The sequence below is a fragment of the Geospiza fortis genome, unplaced genomic scaffold, assembly GCF_000277835.1.
Source record: "Geospiza fortis unplaced genomic scaffold, GeoFor_1.0 scaffold366, whole genome shotgun sequence".
NCBI classification, from domain to species: Eukaryota; Metazoa; Chordata; class Aves; order Passeriformes; family Thraupidae; genus Geospiza; species Geospiza fortis.
Window position 1 is genome coordinate 3,285,482 of NW_005054342.1, and position 27,544 is coordinate 3,313,025.

The 27,544-nt window shown below is 39.5% G+C and overlaps 1 protein-coding gene across 1 annotated transcript in view; it reads left to right on the forward strand.

Annotated features, from left to right (window-relative positions):
• P2RY8 (P2Y receptor family member 8) overlaps window positions 1-15,543 on the forward strand; it is a 30,629-nt gene extending 15,086 nt beyond the window's left edge. The window contains exon 3 of the mRNA XM_005422687.3: window positions 14,231-15,543. Within this exon, the coding sequence (XP_005422744.1) occupies window positions 14,299-15,372 (1,074 nt within the window). The 5' untranslated portion in view covers window positions 14,231-14,298 and the 3' untranslated portion in view covers window positions 15,373-15,543. The remainder of the gene's footprint in view (window positions 1-14,230) is intronic.
• Window positions 15,544-27,544: the final 12,001 nt, after the last annotated feature.

Sequence of the window (27,544 nt, forward strand, 5' to 3'; positions counted from 1 at the left end):
TGGATGCCTTCTGAGGACTTAAGGCAAAATCAGCATATTGTCCAAATATTGCTTTGCATCAGGTGTGTAAAGAAATGGGGGAAAAAAAACCCAGAAAAAACTAGTATTAATACAAATGGGAATGGCAAGGAGTTGGCATGTGATGCGACCTAAAAATAGGGGACTTATGTAAACACTTGTTCAGACTAAAAAGTACTCTGTCTTGTGATTGATGTGACCATTTCAAAATATTTCCTGTTGTGATTGTATAACCTTTAAAAAGAAAGGATAAGTTTGAGCTGGTGAACAGCTAGGTCTTCTCTTTCTGCTGGTCTTGGTAAAGGGATTTCTTTAACCTTAAAGAAACAGGTAAACAAAACTAAAAGACAAGCCTTGAGGGTTTTGTGTAGGTTAGTTTGCATCATGCTGTAACAGAATGCTCTAAAAATTATCAACCTACGCAGTACAAACACAAGTAACTTTTATATGTAGTTAATAGTACATCTAAGAAGCATCTGTAGAGATGGTGTGGGAGTGAAGGGAGGGCTGAGCTGAGGAAACTGCTTTTGAAAGTTGGTTTTTTGTGTGTGCAATTTTTTAAAAACAATTTCGGAGAATGGAAAGAGGAACCTACACTGAGAAACTAGGCCCAACTTGTCAAAAACTTTCCCCACAGCGTGTGGTGAAACATCTTTTATCACTGCACTCTTATCTTTAGTATGTTGGCACTATGATTTGCTCACCTGCATGGGCAGATGGAGGGATGGGGCTAGAAGGGATTCTGAGAATTTATTTTGTCTTTCCAGGCTCTTTTATGAAAATTTAATGCACAGCCTTTATCAAACCACGATCCTCAAGAAAATTGATTTATTTTAAAGCTTAAAACTCCTTTCCTTTTCTTTCTCTCTCTTTCTCTATATATTTGTATGACAATAAGGCAATGTAAGAGAGAGAAACACACAAAGAAAGGAAATTTGCTCTCCTGAAAAGTATTGCCTTTAGGTTTTTATAAAAGTCTTTCTCAGATGTTGAAATAAAAAGGACTCAGGTCTGTTTCTTTCAGTTCCCTGAAAAAGCTTCAAAACACTGGCATTTTTCTTCATTTGCTTGCCAAACCACATTAAACCCTGCCACAGGCTGTACTGCTCAGTGGCTGTCACAAGCACGGGTGACTTCATCTGGCATGCCCCACCAGGCTCCCCTCTGCTGAGTCGGTGCCACACAGAGATGCTGGCTGGATGCCATGTGCACATGCAGAAAGTGAGCCAAGGTCCCAAGGGATTTCAGCAGGGCTGGGGAGAACATGGAGTCTTGGCAGCTCGGTGGGAAAACCCCATGAAGGCTCTGAGCCCCTGAACTGCTCAAGAGCAAGCATGAGCAATGAGTCCCAAAACAGAGCTGGGAAATAAGCAATAGTAAAAAATAGATAACCTCTACTGTTCTCAGAAAGAGAAGTGAGAAAGTAGTTGGTGCTGATGTTTCTTCACTGTGAGCTGGGGAGCAGGCTGCGTTTTCAAAAGGCCTATCCTGTCTCTACTCCCACGTAGCTGAGGGCATCCTTGGAGTTTCCAAAGAGAAGGTGGCTGCTGTGATGGCTGGGATCACACCTCAGCCACTGCCAAAGCATCAGGTGTCTGCCAGCAAAGGAGCTTCCAGCAGCAATTCTCCTTCACAATCTGCGGCACCACAACAGAGTGAAAAAGAGAACCAAAACCTTTTGATAGGGAAGCCCTCATGAGAGTACAGGTTTCAAGATTGCCATTTGCTAAAAATTCTCAGTGAAAGAGTTCAAGCTGTAGAAATTTATCTGCAATAGTCTACAGGCCAAAGCTCTTTGGTGCCTTGATTGGGAAGGGAAGACCCCAGGTGAGTGCTCCTGCTGCTGTGGACACTCAGGATGGCCAAGGCCTGAGCTGAAAGGTGCTAATCCTCATCTTGTGAGGACCTCCTCACTGGGTCTTGAGCAGCTGATTTCCACAAGGAATCATGTTTGATGTGCCTGAAGACACACATTGCCAGAGTGCGTTTTCCTAGTTTGGTTAGGGATACTTGAAAGGTTTTGTTATTTCCATATTGTTTGTTCTCACAGCTGATTTTTCTATCCCAAGCACATCACTACCACATTTACCATCCTCATCATGGGATTAATGATGCAGTCCTCCAGTCACAGCCTTCAGCCCATGGAAATTCTGTCTTGTGTAACAATCCTGAAGCAGCATGGACCATTTTGGCAGGGCTGTATCAGTGTGTGCCTTGGCCATACCATTCCTAACAATCACTTTCTGTCATCAGACTTCTCAGATGCCTAAATTAGGTCAGATTCCCAGATGAAAACCAGGGCAATCAGCCTCAGCATTTTTACACTTTTCATTTAACTGTTTTTTTATGTATCTGGGTTTTTTTGTGGCTCACTGTTTTATGTGATGTGCTTCACACACTTGACACGTAGCAACTGTTTGTCGGGTTCCTTCCTGGACTTTATTAACACCTTTTCCTGTCCTTTTTACTAAGATTGCAGGGCATTTAATAACATTCCCACCACTAAATATGTGCCATCCTGAACTGTACACTTTTCTGTGCCACTTGGCTCTCTCTAATTTTTAGTTTAAAAGCTATAACATTAATTTTCAGTAACAGAAAATTTCCCTATTTTAGTTTAGGTCAAACCATATTTTCTTGATGGTACCATCTGCACCAAACATTTCCTTTATTCTTGAGTGCATTTATATCATTTTTCTATGTATCTGCTGTCAAGTTACACACTGAAAGTTCAGGAATGTGGTAGTATTTCAGAGCACATCACTTAGAGATCTCTAGGGTTCTTAACAGCCCAAATTTTGTCTCCAAAGAACTCTCTCCTAGTGCTCTAGTGTTATATGTATCTTATTGAAGCATAACTGTACCAGTCATCAAAATTGCCTTAGAGCAGAGTCTAGCTGGGGTGTTTAATGGTGATACAGAACTGGGAGGAGTCTGATGGTGATACAGAACTGAGAGGAGTCTGATGGTGATACAGAACTGGGAGGAGTGGCTGATAACACCAGGGTGCTGAGGTGTCAGCCTGCGAGACCTGGACTGGCTCCCCACACAAACCAGCTGCAGAACACTTGACTGCTGCCTGTGATTATTTCCTAGGTAGCATTCATTATAATAATGTATCAGCATATATCTGACTATAGTTAGGGCACTTACATGCTTCTCCAAGCAAAACGAGTATGTTAGACAAGGATAGAATCCAATTTCTCTCTTATTTATGCATTGAAGATAACTAAGTGCAGAGAGGATGGGAGAGAAGACCAAACCCTGAGTACCATGGCACTTGGAGTCAGGTTCAGCTGAAAAGCTGAACTTTGACTTCCCGTCTCACCTGTACTCAAGGATATCAAGAGGAGTGAGGCAGATGTTGTTTCAGGCTGCTATTCCTGTTGTAGCTATTTGTATTAGTGTGGTCACAAAGATACTGGACTAAAGGTGAAGCTTTTCTCAGAAATCCTTTTTCCTTTTTTTTCCCCCCATTTTATAATCTCTGCTTCTTGTAAGTTACCAGTCATATCTCTAACTGGTATCAGATTGCCAAGCTGAGGAGAAGTCAAGAAAAAAAGTGTTAAGTCACAAAGAAAGTAATAATTATGTTGACTCTTTGCTCCTCCTTTTGTGCATATATGATGCTGCTTTTAAAACTAGGTCATATCTGCTCCTGTAGTCTGTTGTTTCTGAGGTTCCTGTTACCTGTGCACTTTGCCTTCGGGCAGATGAGCTCTGCACTCTTCAGGCACTTGTGAGTCCATGTTGTGCCCTGTGCCGGCCACAAGCAGCACAGCTGCAGTTATTGATACTCAACATAAGCTGTGAGTTTTTGCAGAGAAGCCAATTTTCAGTTCTTTCCACATGTGAACAAAGTGATCTTGCACAAGCTGAAAAAGAATGATCTTGCTTCTTCCTATGAAGCAAAGAAGTCCGAGGTGCTGTGCATACTACACACAGAGCTGCCTCAGACTTCTCTGTGAGCTGCATGAATACCAGACCTACAGGCCTACTCCTGAGAGAAATGCTTCCTGGTCATGCCATTGGGCCCCCAGAGATGATATCATCATAATTAAAAGGCAGAATCAGCCATGACTATAGCTTGAATACTATTGAATGGTGATGATATTTTGTTTAAAAAATGAAGAAACTTTCTCTAGCAGAGGACCACAACCACTTATATGTGACCATATACACCAGCAACTGAACATCCCTCCAGAAAAATACAGCTCATCTGTAGCTCAGTAGTACAATTCAGGGTTCACATTTTGATCTGTGACGATAAGCAGTAAAAGAAACTGGGCAAAGGAAAGAGTTTCAACAGTGCAAGGTTCCTCATGGAGATGACCTGAGGTGTGCCCCAACTACCAGTCCCTTCAGGCCAAGCTGGAAAGGAAGCATTGTCCAAAGTCCTAGGGAATGAGCTCACGTTTCCCACTGCCTTGGATTGCCTACATTTCTGCCTCCTAGCCCTTTGTCAGCCCAGGCACACCTCTCCTCCTGAAATATATGCAGTCACCTATTTTCAGTGGGTATGGACAAGAGGTACAGGAGAATGGCTGAATGCAATATCAGTTCCAGTCATACCAAAGTGCCTCCAGCAGCCTGTTTTTGTATCAAAGCCTTCCAGTAAGATGTGCAGTTGACAGGAAGCGAGGCTCATTCTTTCTGTATATCTAGCTCCTATTACCCTTTCGGGAGCAGAGAATAAGATATGCAAGAAGCTGCACAGTGCACATCAGTTTAGCTCCAATAGAGCTAAACTGCTCTCGTATTTTTCAGCCAAGACTGTTTTCACTAGCACTGATGGGAGAATTACTCCAAACTGACATGAAAATCAGGAGAACACCCAGTCTGTAGGGGTTCACTGCCAGAACGTTGCAGAAGACACCTGGGGGGAGAGCAGTGGTCAGTCCATTCCATGGTCTGCCAGTACGGGCTGAATGATATGTGCTGGGCAAGTACTGCAGCAGGAACAGAAGAAGACAAAATAATTTTTATTCTGAGTCCTTATGATCATGTAAAACTGACTGTAGGCTTTGACACACAGGTGGAAGAAGATGGATATAGGTAAAACAATGCATTTGATCCTATTTTGTGTCAATTTATTTTCACACAAAAGCTGACCTGGTCATTTAAAAGTGCAGCTGGATGATCCAAGTGTGAAAGGAGTCAATTATGTTTTAGTGAACTAGCTCAGATTCTGACAGATTCCAGGCAACTGTGGGAGTCCAGGAAATCAGGATCTGAATCAACAGGATGTTTAAAACAGGCTGGAATCAGCTTCAAACACCTGCATTTACTGTGAAGTGACTACGTATGCAAATACTGCAGTCACTGGAGATCTGCCCAGTACAGTAAACACTTTCCAACTCACCCTAAAATAGATACTTAGATTTCTATGGATGATAAATCCATAGCTGTAGCAAAGACCAGGCAGGAAAGGCCACCTATACCCACATCCTACTGTGGAAAGACTTTTGCCTATTCATATAGATCTTAATTAATAGGAGGAACAACAATTCATCCTGCGTTTTTACCAGTCACCAGTTGTTATGGATCCAGTACACGCTTTTTGGGATACATCTATTTATTCAGGGAGTAGAAAGATTAATCTACTGAGACCAACTAGTGGAAGCAGTGGAAAAAGGCACATCTGAAGGCAGCTTACACTCTCAAACAAGTTATTTGATACACCCCTACAAATATTACTTACAATTTCAGGCCCGAATATGTTATATGGCTGTTCGAATTACTCTACATTGTTTGCCCAAAACATTTCCCAAATACCACATGAAATTATCCTTTCAGGTACTCCTGCAAAAATTCACGGCCTGTCCTGTTTATGGGCTCAATCATAAGCTAAATCATTTAACAGCTACAGGCTGTCATATCCTTACTGCAAATATGAAAAAAAAAAAAACATAATCTGAGGTTCTTTTTTTTTTTTTTTAATTTTTATCTCTAAAGATAATCTTCAAGAGCACACAGCAACTCACCTCAATTCCTTTGTGGACTGATCAGGAGAAGAAACACTTGAAGAGAACTTCACAGAAAAGACAGGTGAAAAGATAGAAAGTAGAGATTTCAAACAGAATATATGTACACATATATGTGTATAGCATAAAAGCATATGTGCTTTTATGTGTGTATGCTTATATATATTTGTTTGCTGCAAAATGCCAGTTGGAGCACACAGATTCAGTGTAAGACCACCAAGTTTCTGAGGATTGAGGGATTCTCTGTTAGGAATCTGTCATATTTTCTACCACAACTGCCTTGTGCCAATAAACTGTTACATTCTTTTCCTGGAATTTGAGGTCGGAAGGGAAATAATTGATTACACTTTTTCCTCTGACTCTCACAACAGCTATGTGAGGCAATTACTTGTAGAGGGAAGTAGTTGATGACCAGAAGCCATTGTCTGTCAATCCTGGATACAGACAATATTTAAAACTTAAAGTTATAAAGGAAACCAGTTCATGTGTTATTAAAAGTTCAACTAGATCAGGCAATTTCATTAAAGTTGTATAAAAACATGTGTCTTCATCTTGCCATAAGTCAAGGCCAAGGTACCTGCAGGAGTGCCCTCTGGCACAGGATAACTCCACACTGTGCAGGATGTCTGCCAGGGGAGTTAAAGGAAGTTTACAAGTTGATTGTTCATGGCCCTGCACCATCTGATAAACACTGTGGCGCGTTTAAGTGAAGGTTTCTTGCCAGGAATCAGCAGTTTCAGGAACTGCTTGCATGGCTCTTCCTCCCTGTGCAAGATAGCATTATTTCACCCAGAGGAAAGCTACCTTGTGCTGTTGGGAAATACAAGTGTGCATATGGGCAGTGATCACAGAGGGCTCTATGTCCTACAAAATAAATTCTTGAGCTGATATGTTGAACTATTCTGTTGCCTTAGCTTTGCTAATATTTTTTTAAATATCTGTCTTCAAAAAATTAAGCTTAAAAATCTGCTTATGTAGGAAAGATCAACATATATATAATATTTTAGGTATTAGCCAAAAAGTTGGAACCTCTTCAAATCTTGTTTAGGATACTTACTTTTACTGAAATTTAAACCACCCTACAAAATTTATCAGTAGCTACACAACTTGGGTTTCAAATGACCTAAGGTTTTGTGCACAACATTTTTATAGGCTGACTTGTGCACTGGTAAAGAAAACTGCACACTGATTTATTTTGTAATCTAAGTAGCACTTGAACTGTAAAATCATACTTCAGATGCTGAGAGGTTTTTGTCAATACTGGCCCACAGACTTACTATTTCCAAGAACCTGATGAGTTTCGCTCTGAACCGGCTCATAGACACAGATGACAGTGGCTGTGTTTATGCAAATCTCACCTAAATCAGGGTGAATGTTGCTAACTCCAGCAGAGAATCCTGACCTTACTGATTTATACTTAAAAAAGATGAAGGTTCAAGTGAACTAAAATTCAACTATCAGCAAAACTGCATAGTCCAGGACAGACACAGGAAATTTGAAAGTAGATATGTACATTTAATTTTACTACTAAGCTAATTCTGAAGATTCAGTGCAGTATTTGCTTGTGGAGTTTCTTTGCCTCTCATCTGTATTTTTTAAATTTCACGGTAAGAAATTTTTTGTTCCATCTTGGAAAGCGCCTGCTTTTACTCTGTCAGGCTGGAGAACAGAAGCACTCCCTAGTAGGCAGAAATGACAACATTATTTTTACTCACTTTTGAATAAAGCAGTTTTTCTCTAGAATGATACAGCTAACAAGCTCTAACATGTATGCACCCCTCTACTACATGAAAGCTGGTAATGTTTCTATATTTTCTTGCTGAAAAAAGAGCGGGTTTTTTACCTCTCAATGTGAAATCCTTGTGGAGAGAAGACACTCTTGTTTCACCTTGCCCTGATGGTTTGAGGTCAGAGCTATAACCACCATAGGGTTTACTTTGACTGTGTGTACTAAGATAAAGACTGACATTTGTGTCTGAAAGAGTTTTTGATTAACATAATGAGTATAGCTTAACTTTTTCATTGTAAAATATATGCCAGCTTTTGCAGTGAAGGTATACAAATGGTTTACTTATGTCCTTTATCTGAGTGATCTTTAGTGAAAAATAAGAAATAAAGAACAGGGTTTTTTAAAAGCTAAATGGCATGGAAGGTCAGGAATATCATAGCTAGTTCGACGCCTTCAGATTTTTTTTCTCTGCTCAGTAATGCTTGCACATACAAGCGCACAGAGGGTAGAAGTGCCATTTCCCAAAAGAAGGTAAGCTAAAACATCAAATACTGCCTTTGTGATAACATAACTAAGGCTTGGCAACGGTTTCTGACCTTTGTGATAATGATACTCAGAATAGAACAATAGGAAGGCAAATCAGCTAAAAGAACAAGGAAGCCCAAATACAAAGAAATTTCTTAGAAGACTTAGGTTCACATCTTCACTGAGTGAACCAAACTCTTGGCTTTTAGAGATGTAGAGATGTAACACTGCCAGCTAAAATTTGCATGAAAGTTTATTGCAAGGGTGAGAAAGAACCATCAGTACAAAACCTGCAGCCCCTTTCGGTAAGGCCCATGTTCTGTTTAGGAAACATTCAGACAGCGATGGACTCATTTACATTGCTCAGTTTGGTGAACTTGAACATTTGCAGAAGTGTTTCTCTGAATCGCATGAATGATGCTTTAGGAACTGTAATTGAGATGTGTTACAAAAGGGCACTTCTTGTTCTTCATATTAAAACCCCTTACTTTATTTAAATATCAAAGTGTTTGTCACTTTTCCCATAGCTCAAGACAACCAACCAACTCTTGGCTCTTTACCTTCCTGACTCCTTCTTCTCCTCACACTCAGTCTACAATAGAAATTAAGCATTTGTTTTATGGGCTTTTACTCATCTCAGTAGTAATTCACACAGTCCAGGAGGGGTTGAAAACCCAGCAGGAGCACGACTTACGGAGAACCCCCAAGCTGTCTCTAGTTTTATCTACCATTAGGTAGACATAAACTATCCTAACCCTTTAGCTCTTGTTACTGCTTTGTAATCAAACTGAGTAAGCAAAAAATAATGTAAAATTAAAATATACTAAAAGCAGTCTTTTGAGAAAAAACAAAATACATTCTTCAGCTACACTTGCATTTGTGAAAAACTATTAATAGGGTTTTTCTAAGTGCTTGCAATAAAATCTGTGCTTTCACCTTACTTCATTCTAAATCTATTTGCAATTGAGTTGAAATTGCATTTCAGCTTGTTTTACTTGTAATCTGAAACATGCAATCCTATATTCTTCAGCTAGAAGGGTGTCTTTCTAAAAGTGTAACAATATCAAAGAATTTATGAAATAAGAACTCTTTTCCCCTATGCAATAGTGCTTTGACAGGTAGTGAACCAAAAATTATGAAACACAGTAAGTTTTGAAAGGCTTTCTGCTGCGGGATATATTTTAAGAGTTATTTTTCTCTCTCAAATCAGAAAGAAAATCTCAATCTTTTTATAAATCGGCAATTTTCATTTTGACTTCACTCAAGGGCTTTTCAGTCTTTTTCACAGGTGTGCTTGATGCTGAGAACAGGAAGATAATAGATGTAAGAGAGAAATCACATCAGCTTAATTTAGCAGTTCTCTAAAAATAGAGACATCTCTACTGTTCTTCTTCCACAGCAAAGAAGCAACACATATCTTGTGATTTTTTTACTGTTTGATTTTCAGTAAACCCTTAAATGTTTTATTTATCATCTTTTGTCAATTGAAGGGAATGAAATCCTCCTTCCTATCGGAAAAGCATTAAGCAGCTGTCACCGTAGCTTATGGTTGCAGCTTAGATGAAAACATGATGCCATTGAATTTCCAAGTGAGTTTTTTGTGCAGAGTGCCACGAGCCAGTGAGTACAAACAGTAGCAAAAAAAATCCTACATGGATTTAGTGAGCATTACTCCAGAGGCTTAGTACTTAATATGAGACTAATATACATCCATCTACTAAATGTTTCAGAAATCAGGCAAGCAGAAAAGCTTAACATTTCTCCTTCTATGTCACAAGCTTGAGGACTGATATAAATGTCTCTAAGACTGGATCATGTCACTTGAAGAATCCTTATTTACTTTTTGTTTCAGTATGTCCATTGGTCTGTCGTATTTTAAATACAGGTCTCCCAAAATTAAAGAAAAAGCATGTATTTCTAACAGGGAAATTTATGTAACAGAACTATATTTTGAAAAATTATGCATACGAAACAATAGCTTAGGGTGTATGTTTTAAAATCCGTGCAAGCTTCACTGATTTGAATTCTGTTGTAAAGCTGAAGTTGGATGGAAAAAGCTCATAAAATGTAAGAGGAGTCTAATTTTAAACCTCTAAAGAGGGATTCTTTTCTCTCTCGATGTATTACATTTACAAATTAAACCACTAGAGAGACAGAGAGACTGGGGGTGCAGTGGGGGAAGGACACAGTTACCCTGAACCTGATGAAAATGTAAACACAGTGTTAACTAAACCCCAACAGACGCAGGAATGGGAGTGGTACATTGTGGTTCCAGAAGCTTAACCTGCTGTTGTAGTTTCAGTCTAGCCAGCAGCCAAACCCCACACAGTCACTTGCTCACCTCCCCCACTAGGCAGGTTGGGGAGAGATTTGAAAGGGTAAAAGGAAGAAAAATTGTGGGTTGAGAAAAAGACAATTTAATAAGAAAAACAAAAGCCATGCACACAAACAAAGTAAAACAAGGAATTAATTTGCTGTTTCCCATGGGCTGACAGGTGTTCAGCCATCTCCAGAAAAGCAGGGCCCCATCACATGAAAGGGTTACTTGGGAAGACAATCACCATCACTGCAAATGGTCCCCCCTTCCTCCTCCTTCCCTCTACTTTATATACAGGTAATGGAATATCCCTTTGGTCCGTTTGGGCTACCTGTCTGTCTGTGTCTCCTCCCAGCCTCTCGTGTATCCCCAACCTCCTTGCCAGCATGGCGCTACAAAAAGCAGTGTGGTGGCTCTGTGTAAGCACTGCACAGCAATAACAAAAATATCTCTCTATTGTCAACTCTGTGTTTAGCACAAATCCAAAAAATAGTCTCATACAAGCCACTGTGAAGAAAATTGGCTCCATTCCAGCCAAACCCCACACACCTGGGCATTTAAAAAGCAAATCATCACAAGTAAGGGTGAATTAGAGCAGGAATTTCTTCTAGTCCAGGCTTTCCTGACAAGGAATTCAGGATTAGTGTCAGAGAATCTGGCAAAAGGAAAGATGAAATTAGGAGGTTTTTCTGTATCCACATTTCCTGAGGAGGCTATCTGCCCTCACGAATGACATGCAACATCAGTCTTGTGTGCTTTGCATGCCCCCTTCTCCCCTGCAGAAGACTCTAAAGGAACCACCCATCATTCTTCTGCTCATTGCGATGGACATCTTCATTACCAAAAACGATGTCAAGGAGACCTACCCTCTTTGGAAAGCTCTTGTCAGGCACATAATCAGTAAGTCTGGTGTCTTTCAACTCCAATTCAAAATGTGCCTGCATTTGGAGGCACTTCTGTTTTACTGACAGTAGCGTTCCATGAGTGCATAAAATTCACCTTTAGTCAGGCTGTGAATGCTGACACTGTTTTGCATTTGGCAGCATCTAGGCATGCATTTCTTATCTCCTTCTTATCAAGATGCTCTCTCAGAAAAAAGCAAGTACAGAAGAAAATACATTTGAGATTAAAACAAACCAAAATGTGAGACATATTAGATAGCTTTATGACCAGTGTGATAGATATAATGGAAATTTTTACCTATATTCCTACTTTCCCAAGTACCTGTAATTTCTATAGGAATAGCTTCTAGGGGCCTGTGAAAGCAAATATCTTTCACTTGCTCTATATTATTAGAGCTCTGTGGTAACTCTGATATAGACAACAATTTTCTGTTTGTTTTGAGAAGTATAGAGTTTTTAGCCACAAAGGGGTGCTACTTGAGCAGGATTTTTGAGGCAACAGACTTAATAAACATTTGCTATGCTAAGTCACAGACAGATGGATTGAAATAGAGAGCATTAAGGCTTTTTTCCCAGAGTTATGTGACAGTGAGTGCTTTTTCAAGTTAGCCTGAAAAATGAAGAATTGGTTTCAATCTTGATAGATCTCCCCTGATAAGATTTGAATTTCATTTGCAACAGATTTGGCTCAAAGGGCTTTTTGCAATTGTGCCCATATGATGATCACTTCACTACCTGAAACATGCTTGCTCTGTGTCATGTGCATGATATATGTCCATCTCTGATTTCGTTGAAATTCCTATTTTCTTGTTCCTTTATCTAGGATTCCAACAACTCAGCTGGAAGCAACATTAATCAATACAACTTTCTTGATACTGACTCTCACCACTTCTAAATATTTTTAGCTGACATTTAAAACACTATTGTCAAATATATCAGATCAAGAAAGAACTTTAATAAGCCCCCACTGAGCTGCTTGCTGCTGTAGCTGTACCTTTTTCTGGATCTGCAGTCGGGTTTTTCTCAGTTGATTATCTCTTTACTGCACTGCAGCCTCCAGTAGAGACTTCACATTTGCCAGGTCCCAGGAATCATCAATGGTTCAGAAAACAAGTTTTTCAGTAAAAGCCTCTCTCAGAAAGTACAGTTTTTTGTCAGAATTATTATTTCCAGAAACTATAGAGTTTCTCAGCAATGTGGGATGAGCTCTTTGAGGACTGACTGGTTGCATTGCTCATGGCCTATGAGCACACAAACTAAAGCTCTTTTTAAACAAGATATCAGGTTAAGTGACACCAACATGTTTTTTAATCTAACCTCCTACAGCAGGGCCGTCTTGCAACAAGATGCTTGGAATAAACCATGCAGGTGATGAGAGTCCACAAGCAGGAGTGTGCCTGAACCCATTCTGCCTGTAATTAAGTAGTAGAGATGTGCCCATAGTTATCAGCTGACTTGGCCTGGCACCTCTTCAGCCCTTATTATAACTCTTTGCAGAAGCTACTGTAAATCTATCCTCTGCCTTTTTGGGCATTTGTTGCCATTTCTTCACTTTTTCAATGTTGTACTTTTGTGAAATTGCCCCCCTGTACTCACAGCTTAAGGAAAGCAAGCACACACATTGAGGTGTGAGTTCTGTCCTGCAGCTGCTGAATGCTTCCATGCTGCTTAAAATAAATACACTAAACCATGAGCTATTGCATCTGCCAAGAAAGATCTATGAAAAGCAGACAGTGAAAGCATGGGTCTGCTTTGCAGACTGCAAAACTGAAAGTAATCTTGCAGAATTACAGAATAAGACAGCTGCAAACAGAACATTTTTAACTAACATATTTTGCAGAAACTGAAGCTCAATAGTTTTTTTTTTTCTTGATAGAAGAGTGCTTCTCCGGCCTGTAAACCAGTCCAAGCAATTGCAATCTGTCCCTGGTTCTCATGTTTCTTTCCTTATATTCTTTTTATATTATAAATATAGCAAGAGTCATTGAATGCATGTTTTCCTTTCCCTAAATTGAAAAAAAAGCAAAAAAAAAATTAAAATCCACACCTAATTTGAAATGGATCACAGTTTAGTTGTGGGGAAAAAATGTCAGAAGATACTGTGCACTACAGAAATCAAGGTTATGACATCTAGAGTAGATGCAATGCATTTAGCTCACAGACAATCTATGGACTAGTGTTCTCACGCAGACATAAATTGAATGTCAACTTGTGATATGTGATTTTCCTTATGTTACAGTAATATAGGAGATGTGATAATGAATAGACTACAGAGTGAGAGGGATTGATGGGCCAAGGTCAATGGTGTGAGGTTCAATAAGGCAAAATGCCAAGTCCTGCCCTTGGGTCACAAGAACCCCACACAGCACTACAAGCTTGGGGCAGAGTGGCTGGGAAGCTGCCCAGTGGAGAAGAACCCAGGGGTTCTTCATAATCAGCTGACATGGTGATGTTTGCTCAAAGATGCCATGATCTTGGATGTCTTTGTCAAGTTTAATGATTCTGTGATTCTAAGTATCAGAAAACCATTCACCAGGGAGAGGTAGCTGCTCCAAGATAGGAAGAAGTCAGATTGGTAAAACATTATGGTGATTTGAAGGGAGGCAAGACTTTTCAGGAAGTAATTTTAATGGATTGAGTGCATTCAAGGAAAATCTGTCAAACTAAAGAATTTTTTTAGTTGATTAATACATGATTCATGTCCTAAATTTCTGCTTTGACATATTGTTTTTCTCACTTGACATTTCTCCTCTAGGTTTTCAAGCCAAGTGTTCATGATATGACCCAGCTGGCTTACAGGGATCAACAAGCCACTTATGAAAAATGGTTAAAAACGAATCCCACCTGGACGATTTGACACTATCAATGCTCCAGAATAAAACAGTCTCCATCACTCTCCCAATTGTGTATACAGTGGTGGCTCTGGTCAGCATCCCTGGCAATTTGTTCTCCCTTTGGGTGCTCTGTTGGCACATCAAACCCAAAACACCTTCTGTTATTTTCATGATCAACTTAAGCATCACGGACCTTATGCTGGCCTTATGTTTCCCCTTCCAGATTTATTATCACCTCCAAAGCAATCACTGGACATTTGGCAAGACTCTTTGCAGCCTTGTGACAGTGATGTTCTATTCCAACATGTATTCTTCCATACTGACCATGACCTTTATCAGCATGGAGCGGTACATGGGTGTGGTACACCCCTTGAAGTTGATCAAGTGGAGAAGAAAAAGATATGCCTTGGCTGCCTGCCTAGCTATGTGGTTTGCCTTGCTACTAGCCTTCTACCCACTAGAAACTACAGACCTGACCTATGAAGTGAAAGAATTAGGGATTATAACCTGTTTTGATGTCCTTAAATGGAATATGCTGCCCAACTTTGCAGCTTGGGTAGCCTTTCTCCTCACTTTATTTGTTGTGCTGTTTCTGATCCCTTTTGTTGTAACAGTTGGATGCTACATTGGTATCATTAGGAAGCTAATTCAGACATCAAGCAGATATGGCAATAAGCAAAAGACTAGATCCATATACCTGGCGACAATTGTCCTTCTGTCCTTCGTCACTTGCTTTGCCCCCAATAACTTCATCCTACTTGCACATATGATCAGCCGCCTATTTTACAACCACAGTTTGTACCCTGCCTACAAGCTCACCTTGTGCCTCAGTTGCTTCAACAATTGCATAGATCCCTTCATTTATTATTTTGCATCAAAAGAATTTTACCAGAAATTCATGCAATTGTTTCGCCCTAAGGTACCGCTCAGCGACAGCTTGGAAAACAGAAGGGAAAGTTTATTCTCTGGCAGGACCATGTCAGCCAGATCGATGTCAAGCGGACCTATGGATGGGTTAGAGGGAGTAAGGATCAATTTGCAAAGGCAGGAAAGTGTTTTTTAGCTTTAGATATTCTCAGAAGAAAGACATCTGTGAAACTAATGAGTTGACACAGAAAATATTTCCTTTTGAAAGGCCATGCTCAAAATACCTTGCTCCAGTGACAGAACTCAAGCTGTACTTAAATTGCATTTCAGGATTTTCTGGTCACGGAAGTGCTAAAGGAATTGAATTTATTCAAGAAGGCACTGAAGCAAATCAAGCAGGGTTAGCCTGGAAATAGCCTTGCTGCATAAGACCAAGGGATAGGTTTAGAACGGTTACTCTCAGGTTGTACTATAGTTAACCAAAGACTTGCAATTCTCGGTGAATGTGAAACATTACTGTACATGAAGTAGAGCATACATCAAAGCTGGTTTGGGAGTAACTGAGTTGTTTTTCCAAAGAATGTGGTTTGTTTTTGCTTTTTGATTATATTTCCTTCTCTGATGTTGTATTTTTATAAAAGAAAGAATAAAAGTAGCATGGTATTTCACCATTAATGCATAATGCAGAGCCACTGTGAAATCACCACAACACTCCCCCAACTGCTTTTCAGAGTCAAACCACACTGACACTTGAAAAGGTTAGGTTGACTCATATTATTTATTTATTTCAATCTTATACAGCAAAACATCTCATACAATGAAAGGAAAGCTAACAACGTTTGCAAATACAGCTGCACTTCTTGAAGTTATTAATTTCTCAGGACTGTGGGGAGCAGTTTATTTAAGGTAACAGACCTTCCCACATTAACCTATTACAGTACCAATGCTGCTTGTATGGGGTTAGTATCAACTGGTCATTTTCAACAATGTGAAAAGGCTACACATAGAAGAACCATCCCCCTCAGCAGAATTTAGCTTTACATAGTGCCTGGGGAGTGATGTTTTCTTCCTTACAGAGATGGTGTAGATTATAAACCAGACTTTCAGCTGGATAAATGAAAATTCAAATACAGATTGGAGAGTCATTCTGTGCCAGCAGAAACCAGACGAAAGCTTTTTCTGATGGCCAGATGTCAGAAACAGACTTCTTTCAGGCAGGCAAGAAGAAAGAAGAAAAGAAGGAGGAAAATAAGGTTTGAAAACAGGAGTTGTATAAAACATCCCGAAAATAAGTTATGGCAGGTAGGTTGAGCAGTCCTGTGTTTGGAGCCCTCTGAAATATCTTTCTACAGCTTGTTTGCATATTGTGTGCCATGTTTAATTCTTCTGACATTGCAACAACTGCTTGCATGCCTGGAAAGACAACTGCTACAGAACATGCACTGGGGACAGACAAAAGAGAAGTTTTTCCTGTAGTATTTACAGCTTTTTACCTACATTTGACTCTCACTGACAGAGGAGAGACGCAAACCACCTGAGAAGACCAGACAAGACCCCCTCACAAGCAAGACAAAAATACACCATATGCTTTTGCTGCGTTTCGACTCCATCCAACACTGAGGAGGAAGCCGTCTGCAGTGTTGTAGGTAGTTGGTTGAGACATCTCATGCTGCACAGATTCCTGAGCTCCTGTGCCTAAATAATAGGCAACGCCCAAGGCCCTTAAAATTTGCCATTTTTCTTTGGGTATCTTGTGGTTTAAAACCAATTTTCCACCACTTATTACCAGGAATTTCTTCACAGTGGAGGGTGGAAAACCACAACAATCACAGTGAGATATTTGAATGTCCTATCTTCTGCTAAAGTATTGTCAGTTTTTAGAGCAGAATAAATGTGAGTGGACCTAGCACTACTGTTTACAGGCCAATGTGAACATTCATTTGTGGCATTTCACAGTGCTAGTTTTAATTGATCTGCACATGTTCTGAGTACAAGGCAAATCTTAGTGATACGTAACTCACCTAAACCCTCCCATCAATTTACTTGGAAGCTACCCTTCACTATTCATTTTTACATGATTCCAGCTTTCTCACTATCACAACTGTTTAATTGTTTTCTGCATTTTGTTGTGGCAGAAATTTTTTTAAAGTTTATACTGAAATCTCTTTCCTTTTCTTTTTTAAACATGGAGATATTTTTACATTGAAGGCCTTTACTTCTCCTACATCTAATGCAGACTTTGTTTTATCTTGAACATGGTCCTCAAGTGCATAGTCCCTCCTAAAATATGCTGCAAAGTGCCTGAACTATAACTGACACAACATAGAGCCAAAAGGGCAGAAACCTTGCACTTTGGACATCAACTGCTATATTTTGAAAAATGGTGAATTCCTCCTTTTTCAAGTGAAAAATATGCTCACAATGGACTAAAAATATTCTCTCCAAACCCATGCATCTCTTCATAACCCTTCATCTCTCTTCTGAAAATGTTTAAAAAGGAACAGGAAGGATGCCTCATTTGAGTACACTTCATGCCATTTCACTAACTAGCTTCTAGTGAACTCTTGTTGGGTCAGTGAGATTGTTCCTTGAGAAAGGAATGCAAAAATGCACCCATTAACAGCAATCCTTCACAGTATATGCGATGGCATATACTGTGAAGTCTTGGAGAGTTTCTATTTGAGAGGAAGAGAATAAATTATTATTAAAAGAGGCCCATCATACTGTTCTTTTATCCTGGAAATATATCCTTCTGGAGCACCATAAGAATAATGGCTTCTACCCTATTTGATCAGTAAGTGTAAGTTGACATCCATATATATATATAAATATATACATATAAATATACATTGCAATTTGTGAAGTTATTGAGAAGTCATGTCCATATTACATTCAATTTGGGGAATATGGGCCCTGGGCAACTTGCTTACTTGTAAGCATTACTATGTAGTTAATGTAATTTTACTGAAAAGACAAGAATGTAAAGGCTTCTGTTTGTTTTCAGGGTTGGGAGGGGAGTTTGTGTTTGGTATTCTTTTTTAATTACAGTATATAAATTTAATCTATGAATGTGCTTGAACTTTTTTGTAATGTAATGATAATAATTAAAAAAAAAGTACATGATTTAAGATTCATTCCCGTGTTTTTACCTGCCATGCATGAAAAACTTCCAAGCATAGAAGAGGGCAAGGAAACCAAGTTATGAAATAAAATTAATCTATTTTTCATTGTTATTGTGGATTTTTTCAGGTTTTTTCAGATTTCTTTACATGATAGATATATATATTAGAAGTTGGCATTGTCATAGACACTTCACACAAATTTTAAAAATATCAATACTTTAATGAGGTGTTGGCTAACTTGAATCCTTCTCCTTATACAATAGGTGCACCGATACATATATTTTTTAAAATTTCTATGCATTTCAGAAGGAGCCTAGCAGTCTGAGCCTGTCCCACCCCCAGACTGGAGCAGAGCATTGGAGGAAACTGGGAACAGACAGTCAGTCAGTAGTCATGGAATCATAAAATATATCAAGTTGGAAAGGACCTACAAGGATCATCAAGTCTAGCTCGTGGCCCTGCACAGGACCATCCCTAAGAGTCACACCATGTGCCCAGGAGTATTGTCCAAACACTTCTTGAACTCTGTCAGGCTGGTGCTGTGACCATATCCCTGGGGAGCCTGTTCCAGTGCCTAAACACCCTCAGGATAAAGAATATTTTCCTGATATTCAACCTAAACCTCACCTGACACAACTTCAGGCCAAGTCCTTGGGTCCTATTCCTGGTAATCAGAGAGAAGAGATCAGTGCCTGCCCGTCTGCTTCCCTTCATAAGGAAGTTGTAACTGCAATAAGGTCTCCCCGGTCTCCTCTGCTCCAGGCTGAACAGACCAAGTGGCTTCAGCTCCTCCTTATAAAGCTTCCCCTCTACACACTTCACTATTTTGTAGTGTTCCTTTGGATGTTCTCTAAGAACTTCATGTTTTTCTTATATTGTGGCACCCAGGTTGCAAGGTAAGGCCACAGCAGCACAGAGAAAAGCAGGACAATCACCTTGCTCAACCAGGTTGTGATGCTGTGCTTTCACAAATGTTCCCTAGACTGACTATGTTCCATTTTGTGTTCATTTTCTGTTTGGCCTCATATATGCTGATACATGAGAGGGCCAGAGATTATCCTGAAGTCAACTCATCACTTTTTGTTATTTTTTCCAGTTCAAATAGTTTATAATAACATGAGGTGTTATCTACATTGATACCCACCACGGTGTTATCTACATTGATACCCACCAGGGTGTTTTCTCTAAGGTGGTGGTTAGGGTATGTGCTTACCCAAAGATGGCAGGGATAGCACAAATGTTTGTGTGTGAAATTCAGTGTTGGTAAGTGTGAAGTAATGCACACAGGGAAACCCAGTCACAGCTTTGTGTATTAAATTATGTTACTTGTCAGTGACTACAGTGAATGATAATCCGTAAGTCCATTCATCAGCTCAGCATCATAGAAATCCACAGTTCACCCATCCCTAGTTTACTCTCTGCAATTCTGGCCTCTGGCACAGAGAGGATCAACAAGGACTAGAAAAGGCCGAGGTAAGAGCACATGGTATCCCCTAAGAAATTAATTTAAAATCTTAGAAGTCAAGTAGTTTAGGACTGCTCATCTCAGAAAAGAGACAATATAAGGTAGGTAAGAAAAAGGCCTCCAAAATCCTTAATGAAGTTGCAAAAGCTGATTTGGATGACTTACACTGCCTTTGCCCAATAACTGGTGAACAACACATTAAGCTAATGAGATCTAGGCTTAAAATCAGATCAAGTTCATATCTCTTCTTACAACACATAGTACAATTAGAAAACACTTTGCCAAGAATGTTGTGGATTCACTGGTCCAGAGAAACTGGAAAAGAGCATGGAAAAGAAATCCATTGTAGGTTATTAAACAGGAAAACCACCACAGGCTCAGGAAGATCTCGAGGATTAAAACTGTCAAAAGCTGGAGGAGTAATAAGAGGAAGTCATAGTATGCAATTGCCTGTTCTCCCTTCTCTTGAAATGCCAGTGTTTGAGGCAGGACTCCATAAGCAAGACAGCCCCTTGGCTCCCCTCTGGTCCATCTCATACTCCCAGTTAAGCCCTGCCAGAACCACCTTGGAGCCTGGCCTCTTCCACCCTGCCTTCTGGGGCACTGCCAGAGGGATTTAGCAGGAAATTCAGCCTGCTACCATCTTGGAAGAGGCCATTGCATAGTCAGGGGAGCATGGAGCACAAGCTTGATCATCTGTCATTTAGTCCTCTTGACAGATCACAGAATCACAGGATGGCTGACCTGGAAGAGACCACTTGGAGGTCACCATGTCCAACCCCCCCCAAACCAACTGATCTCTCACGATCAGGTAAAGATGAACTTGTGTCTTACCCCTCAACCAATCTCTCCAGATGCCTGTAACAGTTCATCCATTTTGCTTCAAAACACATAATTATTAATTCCATTTCTGACATATTGTCTCATCTCTGGTCTCATTTTTTCCATCACCTATCTCTCTCACAGGCTTCTGCTGTTGGAGCTGACTAGCAGCAGACCTGCTTGTGCATTTGAGGGATGGCAATTCACTTTTGCTGGTTTTATTTTTAATTTCTCAGGCAGCAGCCTAGTGTACTCTTTAAAGCTCACAGCTGTATTAGGGAAGAACACAATTCTCTGGCATGAATTGTCACAAATACATTGGCAAATACACTCTAGTGTACCTTTTCTGCAAAAAAGAAAAAAAAGGAAACAAAATCTTTTTCAATAACCTGATAAGTTCCTCTAAAAAAGCGAATTCTAATTTAAGATGCTATGACCTGGAAAAGTCCATTAAAATAATCAGTTTTATTGGTAAAATTTTTAGGTGTATCTAAAGTCACAGTTCTTTTAAGTGCCCCAAATGAAAATTCTAATATTAAATAACTCTTACAAGAATGATTAGGATATAAGACTTGGTTATTGTTCTTAGCAATTAAATCCATCCTGGAGGAAAAAAAAAAAAACAACCTAGAATCTTTTCTAGGGATAAATGTACTTTCTTCATTTATGCCACAGTTCATAGTCTCAAAAGGAGTTACTGAGAGCAAGATTTCAGTCATACTAATAAATTTGATATATTTGGATTACTTTCATTCTGGATTAAGTTTTTGCAAGTAATTGTTTTCTTCTTGAACATATAAAGTATAATTATGTAGTGCATAACAGAGTACAGCATAATGCTTAGTTGAAATATCTTTTTTAAGCTTTCTTTTTTATTAGACCAAAAAAAAACCACCACAACCCTGCATAACTGAAGTCTGGACTGCCACTGAACTCCTGGTCTTTCATGACTTAGTTGCAAGTCTTCTAGTATTTTTCCTTGAAGTCTAAACAGCTGGAATATGTTATCAAATGAGGAGATTCTCAAGCATCTTTAATTATAAAACATGAAGTTCAGAGCTGCCAGACAGATTACCTTTCTAGCTTTTAGCATAAATAAATAACTCAACTCCCTTCTTGACTATCTTATCTCAGGATGATGTCTTGCACTCAGACTTTTTCTTCTGCAGAGATTTTCAGCACAGGGACACTGATGGTTCTCTTTCCCCAGTTTCTGCATGACCTGGCTCTGGCATGCCCCAGTTTGCAGAAAGAAAAGTGCCATTGTCCTACTGAGAGCTTCCCAGGCTAATTGTCCTTTGGAGCTTTTCCTAGTATGTTCCACAATCTTAACTGCAGTTGTTTGGTACGGTGAAGTACCAGGAAAATGGAGATGTGTTTTGTCGAGTGCCTTAAATCTCAGGAAATTTAAAGGTTTTTCTCATCTGCTGTGTACCTGAGCAGCTTTATCAAAGGGGAAAGGACAACAGACTTATACGAAGTATAAATAGAAAATGGAAGAAGGATTAAAGAAGTAACTTCTGTGGCAGCTGGGCAGAGAAATACTTTAGGTGTCTGCAGAGAGACACAGGAAGTCAGTTTCTGCACTAGGCTATCTGCAGTTAGAGAATGTCTGTAAATAGTTTTTTCATAAACAGCCACTTTCATTTTAGAAACATGTCGCCTGTTCATCAGAAAAGCTGGGAGCAGCAGTAAATCTCCAGACCTCTGCTGTAAGGAAAGAAATGTGATTAACAGACAAACAAACACTATTGAGATACAGAACAAACATCTCACAGAGTGACTCAAACCTCTTGAAATGTGGGCTTGCCATGCACAAAAGGTGTAACTTACCTGATCAAGTGTTGCCCTAAGCATCTTATTGTTTGGAAGCACTCATGATGACTGGTGACTGTCTCCTTCATTTCCTAAGCAATATCTGCTTTGGTTTTTGATTGCATTCAGACATCCAGATGTCAGTAGATCTCTCTGTAGACAATCACTACAAAAAAAATATTGGTATCCCACAGCTGTTACCATCTTCTTCTTGACAGCTGTTTTTGAATTTGCCATTTTCATGCTTGTAACAGCAGGTTAAAATAATATTCCTGAGGATCCCTCAAATAGGCTGTGGGTCTTTCTTATCTCCCAAAACTCACACGGCTCCAGAAAATAAAGGAAAATATATAAGTTAATGTATAAACTAAAGTCTCTTCCTGTTATTTACCTCAAAAAAGTCTGTCCATCTTCTCAATTTGAAACTCTCTATGAAGTACAATGGCTTTTTCTCACTCAAAAAGTTTCAGCACCACACCTCTGACTTGGTTTCCTCAGTTCCTTATTATTGTCAACATGCTGGTATTTTTTTCCTTTCCCTATTTCATCTTGCATTCCATAGTATATGGAGAATGCATTGGTATGCCACCCCGTTCTGATGAGTAAGGCAAATTTCTCTGTAAACTTTCACATAAAGTGTCCATATGTTTGAGATTTTTAAAACCCCCTAAATGAGTACAAAAAAAGTGTTCTTCACTTGATTCATCTGATAAAATTGAGATGATGGAAGACAGAAGACTGACAGTGTTTATTTCCATAGTCAATAAAGGTATTTATTTCATGGGGTAGAATTATTCCTATTCTTACAACCATGAAAATTTGCTGAATGACCCTTAAGATCTTTGGCAATCATATCTTAGCACTTCTTCGCATGCTTATAGTGTCTCTTTATCCCTCCAATCTCAATGCATCTCTTTCAAGATATTGCTAGACATATTGCCATTCACATTAGCTCTGACTGTCCCTAAAAGTACACATCTGCACACACACACGTGCATCCATTGCTCAGCCTGGAGAAGACGACTCTGAGAGGAGACCTCATGGAGGTTCCGAGGTCCTCTTGCCTTTCTCTCGAGAGCAAGGGGAGGGGCAGGCACTGACCTCTTCTCTGTGGTCACCAGTGACAGGACCCGATAGAATGGCCTGAAGCTGTTCTGTTATGTAGTCCTTAAAATTAAAATTAAAATTAGGAATATGAGCGTTTGGGGTGTGTGGCCTTAAGTTCTTAGAAGTTACAGCATTTTAGAGGTACTTGAAAGTTAGGGGTCGTGATCAAACACGTAGGGAAAAGACGGGACGCACTGCCCTCCGGTGGAGATTCAGAAAATAAATATAAGAGCTCCAAGATGCTCTTCACCTCGGAGCCTTTGAAGTTTTTTTCTGGAAAAGCTGGGATTACAGTGAGCAAATTAATATTCTCTTCTCCACACCTTATTTTAAGTTTCCCTAATTTCATGCCATTGTCTTTGCAGCTATCATTATACGGTACAATAAGACAGGAGACCTATTTTCAGTCAGGCAACTATATATTTGTATCTTACATCACATAGATAACATGTGCATGATGCATATATAATAGATATATTATGTATATGCACATAATTTCCCCCAAAATATTTTATGTACTTGTTTATGTATTTTTCAAATTTAAATAACACAGAACCAGTGGTTTTTATAGTCTGATACACAGCTTCTTTTTGTCTAGTGGTTGTTAGTGCTAATTGAAGTGAGACTGAGGCAATGCTGAGATTAGAGGTGGAATCTGCATGTGCAGCAAAAACCAGACATATGACTTCAAGAGAGGCTCATGGATTCAATATAATCCACTGGCTGTCAAACACACAAGCACACAGATATCAAGGGATGCTGTCAGCAAACACTTATCCTCCTGTCCCAGGGACTACAGGGTTATTAGACTCTGACTAGTCTTCCCTTCTGAGGCTGCTTGTTGGCCTCAAGCTCACAGCATGGAGAAAGAAATCCGCAGACCAGAAGTTGCTCTCAGCAGCAGACACTGGCTATGGCACCAGCTGGGAAAGTCAGCATTGGTACTGTTGTAACTGTAATGCTGCTTCTATGTCATGTAAATCAGGATGTGCTTGCAGCATTCCACTTTATACTGGAGGAGGATATAGCACTTATTTGATATCAGGTAGAAACTAGAAGGAAGGAAGCATTCTTTTATTTCTTCTATCTTGTGTCGCTGCTGTGGACCTGGCAGCACAGGCAAAAAATCTGTCATACTCTGGTCCTCTTACTAGGATTTAGTTGTCTTCACATTGAATTTTTTTCAAGGCTCTAGGTTTCTCCAATTTACAACACGTTTTCTGTGGCAGAGGCCAAAAGCAAAGTTAGTTTGAATTCCTAACATTCTTTCTTCAATTATTCTTGGAATGATACTTTTTACACTATTTAAATGTGCTGGCCAAGGATGACTCTTTGGGGCTTGGATAATGATTTCTGTATTGTTTAAAGCTGCTTTGTGAATGGCCATGTCCTGCCCCTGAGCACTGCTATATCCATGTTTGTTGTAGCTGCTGCTTTCCTTGTCCCAGGAGATGGGCATGGAGCTGCCTGACAAATGGGTTGGTATTCTTCTGGTACTAGTTATACTGCACTCTCTCAGCAGTTGTGAAGTTTCTTCTCAAGGTATGATGTCTTTTGATAACTATGCTGTGAAGACAAAGATCTTCACATTAAGTATGTGTTTAAATATTTACAGGGACATGACGTATCCTACGGCCTTTATCCTACAGCGTATTTAAATCTTATTTAATCTGACTTCCTCTGGTCTCCACAAAATGTCTCCATACGATTGTAGTACTACTTTACTTCAAATAGAAAGGAAATTCTGGGAAGTGATCACCTAGAGACATTGAGATATTACAGGCCTTCCAAGCTGGACAGAAGAGGAGGAAGGAGCATTTGTACCTGAGCTGCAAATTGATAGGGATTCTTAAAAATGGCTTATGAGAACACAGAGCTAAGCAATAAGACTGTGAAAGAAATCTAGGGCATCTGCCAGCTAAATACAAGCTGTATACAAAAAGACAAAAATAAAATATAGGACGGAGAATGTTAAATGACATCATGATTTTAAACAGAGTTACTGACGATTAGCTGATGAAATCAATCTGCAAACAACTAAAGATCTTTTCCCCTACAGCAACAGAAACAAGATGTATTAATTACTTCACAAGTTAGGCAGACACATTATACCATGGCAAGGATTTCAGTAGCAGAAAAAGGTTCATTGAAAAACATAAGTGTGAGCTCTTTGAATTGATGAGGTTTTCCTAGAAAAGTCAAGCCGCCCTGTGAAAGGTGAAATGCTCATTCCCTTCATAGAAACTTTATAGCTAAGCCCCTAGGGTTCACTAATTTCCTCACAATGGTAATGCATTGTTCCCCAAACAAGATGACCCTGTGCTTGCACAGGTAGCTCAGGCAACTAATACACTCATCACAATACACACAAAAGTAGGCACAAGAACTTAATCATCACAGTGCTTTTTGCATGCTTGAAGGTGTTACTGTCATAGCCACCAAGTAAATGCCTAGACAGAAAAGCAGAGAAATCCAGAACAAAAGTATTGAGGTCTCTGCAGTTCAGAGTTTTAACTGCTGTTTGCTTCTGCTCAAAATACTTTGGATATTTGAAAAAGTCAATAGTTTCATAACCAACCTTGGACAAGCTTAATCTTTGACTAGCACAGTCAGCCACGACACAAACTTTTCTGATAACTGCTGGTGTCATTGATCTCCCCTCGGTCAGCTCGCTGCAGCCTCACACTCTCTGTGCCTGGCTTGCGAGGCTGCCGTGGAGCAGTTAACAGCTCTCTGCCAAACCTCTCCCAGACATGGTAGCTTATGTGATGTGGTTCAGCTTTTCTCACAGCTTGACATTTGGACCAGCAGAAATAACATATAAAGATGGAAAATGAAAATATGTATTTCAACAGATTTGTGGTTTTGTCTTGTAAATGAACAAAAACAACATTTGCCATGTAAGTTTAACAGAATAACAGATTTAGTAATTACCACTCCTTAAAAATAATAATCCAAGAGCCACATCTCATTTTCTTCAAGTAAAAACCTCTTTTGGTGCTCTCTAGTTTTGGGCATTTTCTTAACTTTCACGGAAAACATATAGAAATTCCACATATTTCCCATTTATTTGTTCAAGTTTCAAAAAGTCTGTTGTGCAAAGCAGAATTCAGTTAAGGGAAACAAATCAGGCTTGTTTTACTCTTGAGTTAATGGGATGCCACACCTAAGAAAGAGGAGTTATGTTGGGTGCATCTCTAAAGGCTCTACAGGTGTCTAGAGACAATGTGTCCTTGTTCCTCTCTCTCAAAAGAAGCTGCCAGGGACAGGTGTTCTTTCATCTCAAGTCTTTCCTTTACTCATACACACAGATTGGGATGGAGTCATAGCTTCACTGCTCTGTTGCTATGAGGGCCAAACTATATTGGAAGACTGAATAAAATGAGGAAAAGAAAATTTGGTCTGTTGATTTGATATATAAACCTTTGCATTATCATCTTAGTCCTCTGGAGTGTCTGATTTTAGTTTATTATGCTTGCTTATATTCAGCACAAAGCAAGGCATAGTATAGAAAGATGACTAGATAAGAAAAATGTCCCGGGTTCTAGGAACACCCATACAATTGCAATTTCCCTTTCTTTGGTTAGTAATGCAGTCACATTGAAGATGTACATATATTAGGATTTACATTTATGTTAAACTTGCAGGGCTGTAATATTTTTTCCCACAGGAATAACTCTTTTCTGATGTGTGCTGGGAAACATAAGCTTCTGCTACTTGATGAGATCCTTTTCCTTTTATTCCATCAAAAATTATATTGGTAACATAAGAAAGATACTATGGCTTTCATTTCTGCAATATCTTTCAGACCTGTCATTTGCAAGGAGCAGTGTCACACTTCACAGCCCTGAAAAAGGAACAGTGAATTTGTTCTGACAAGCATACACTATTCCTTTTTCACACAGGCCCTATTTTCCTCACTGACTCTCCAGATATCCCAGAACTATATTCAGTATTATGGATATGCAGAGCACAGCTGTCTACATTCACAGGTGTACTTAATCTAAATCTTTATTTCTGTTTTCAATTCAGCATAA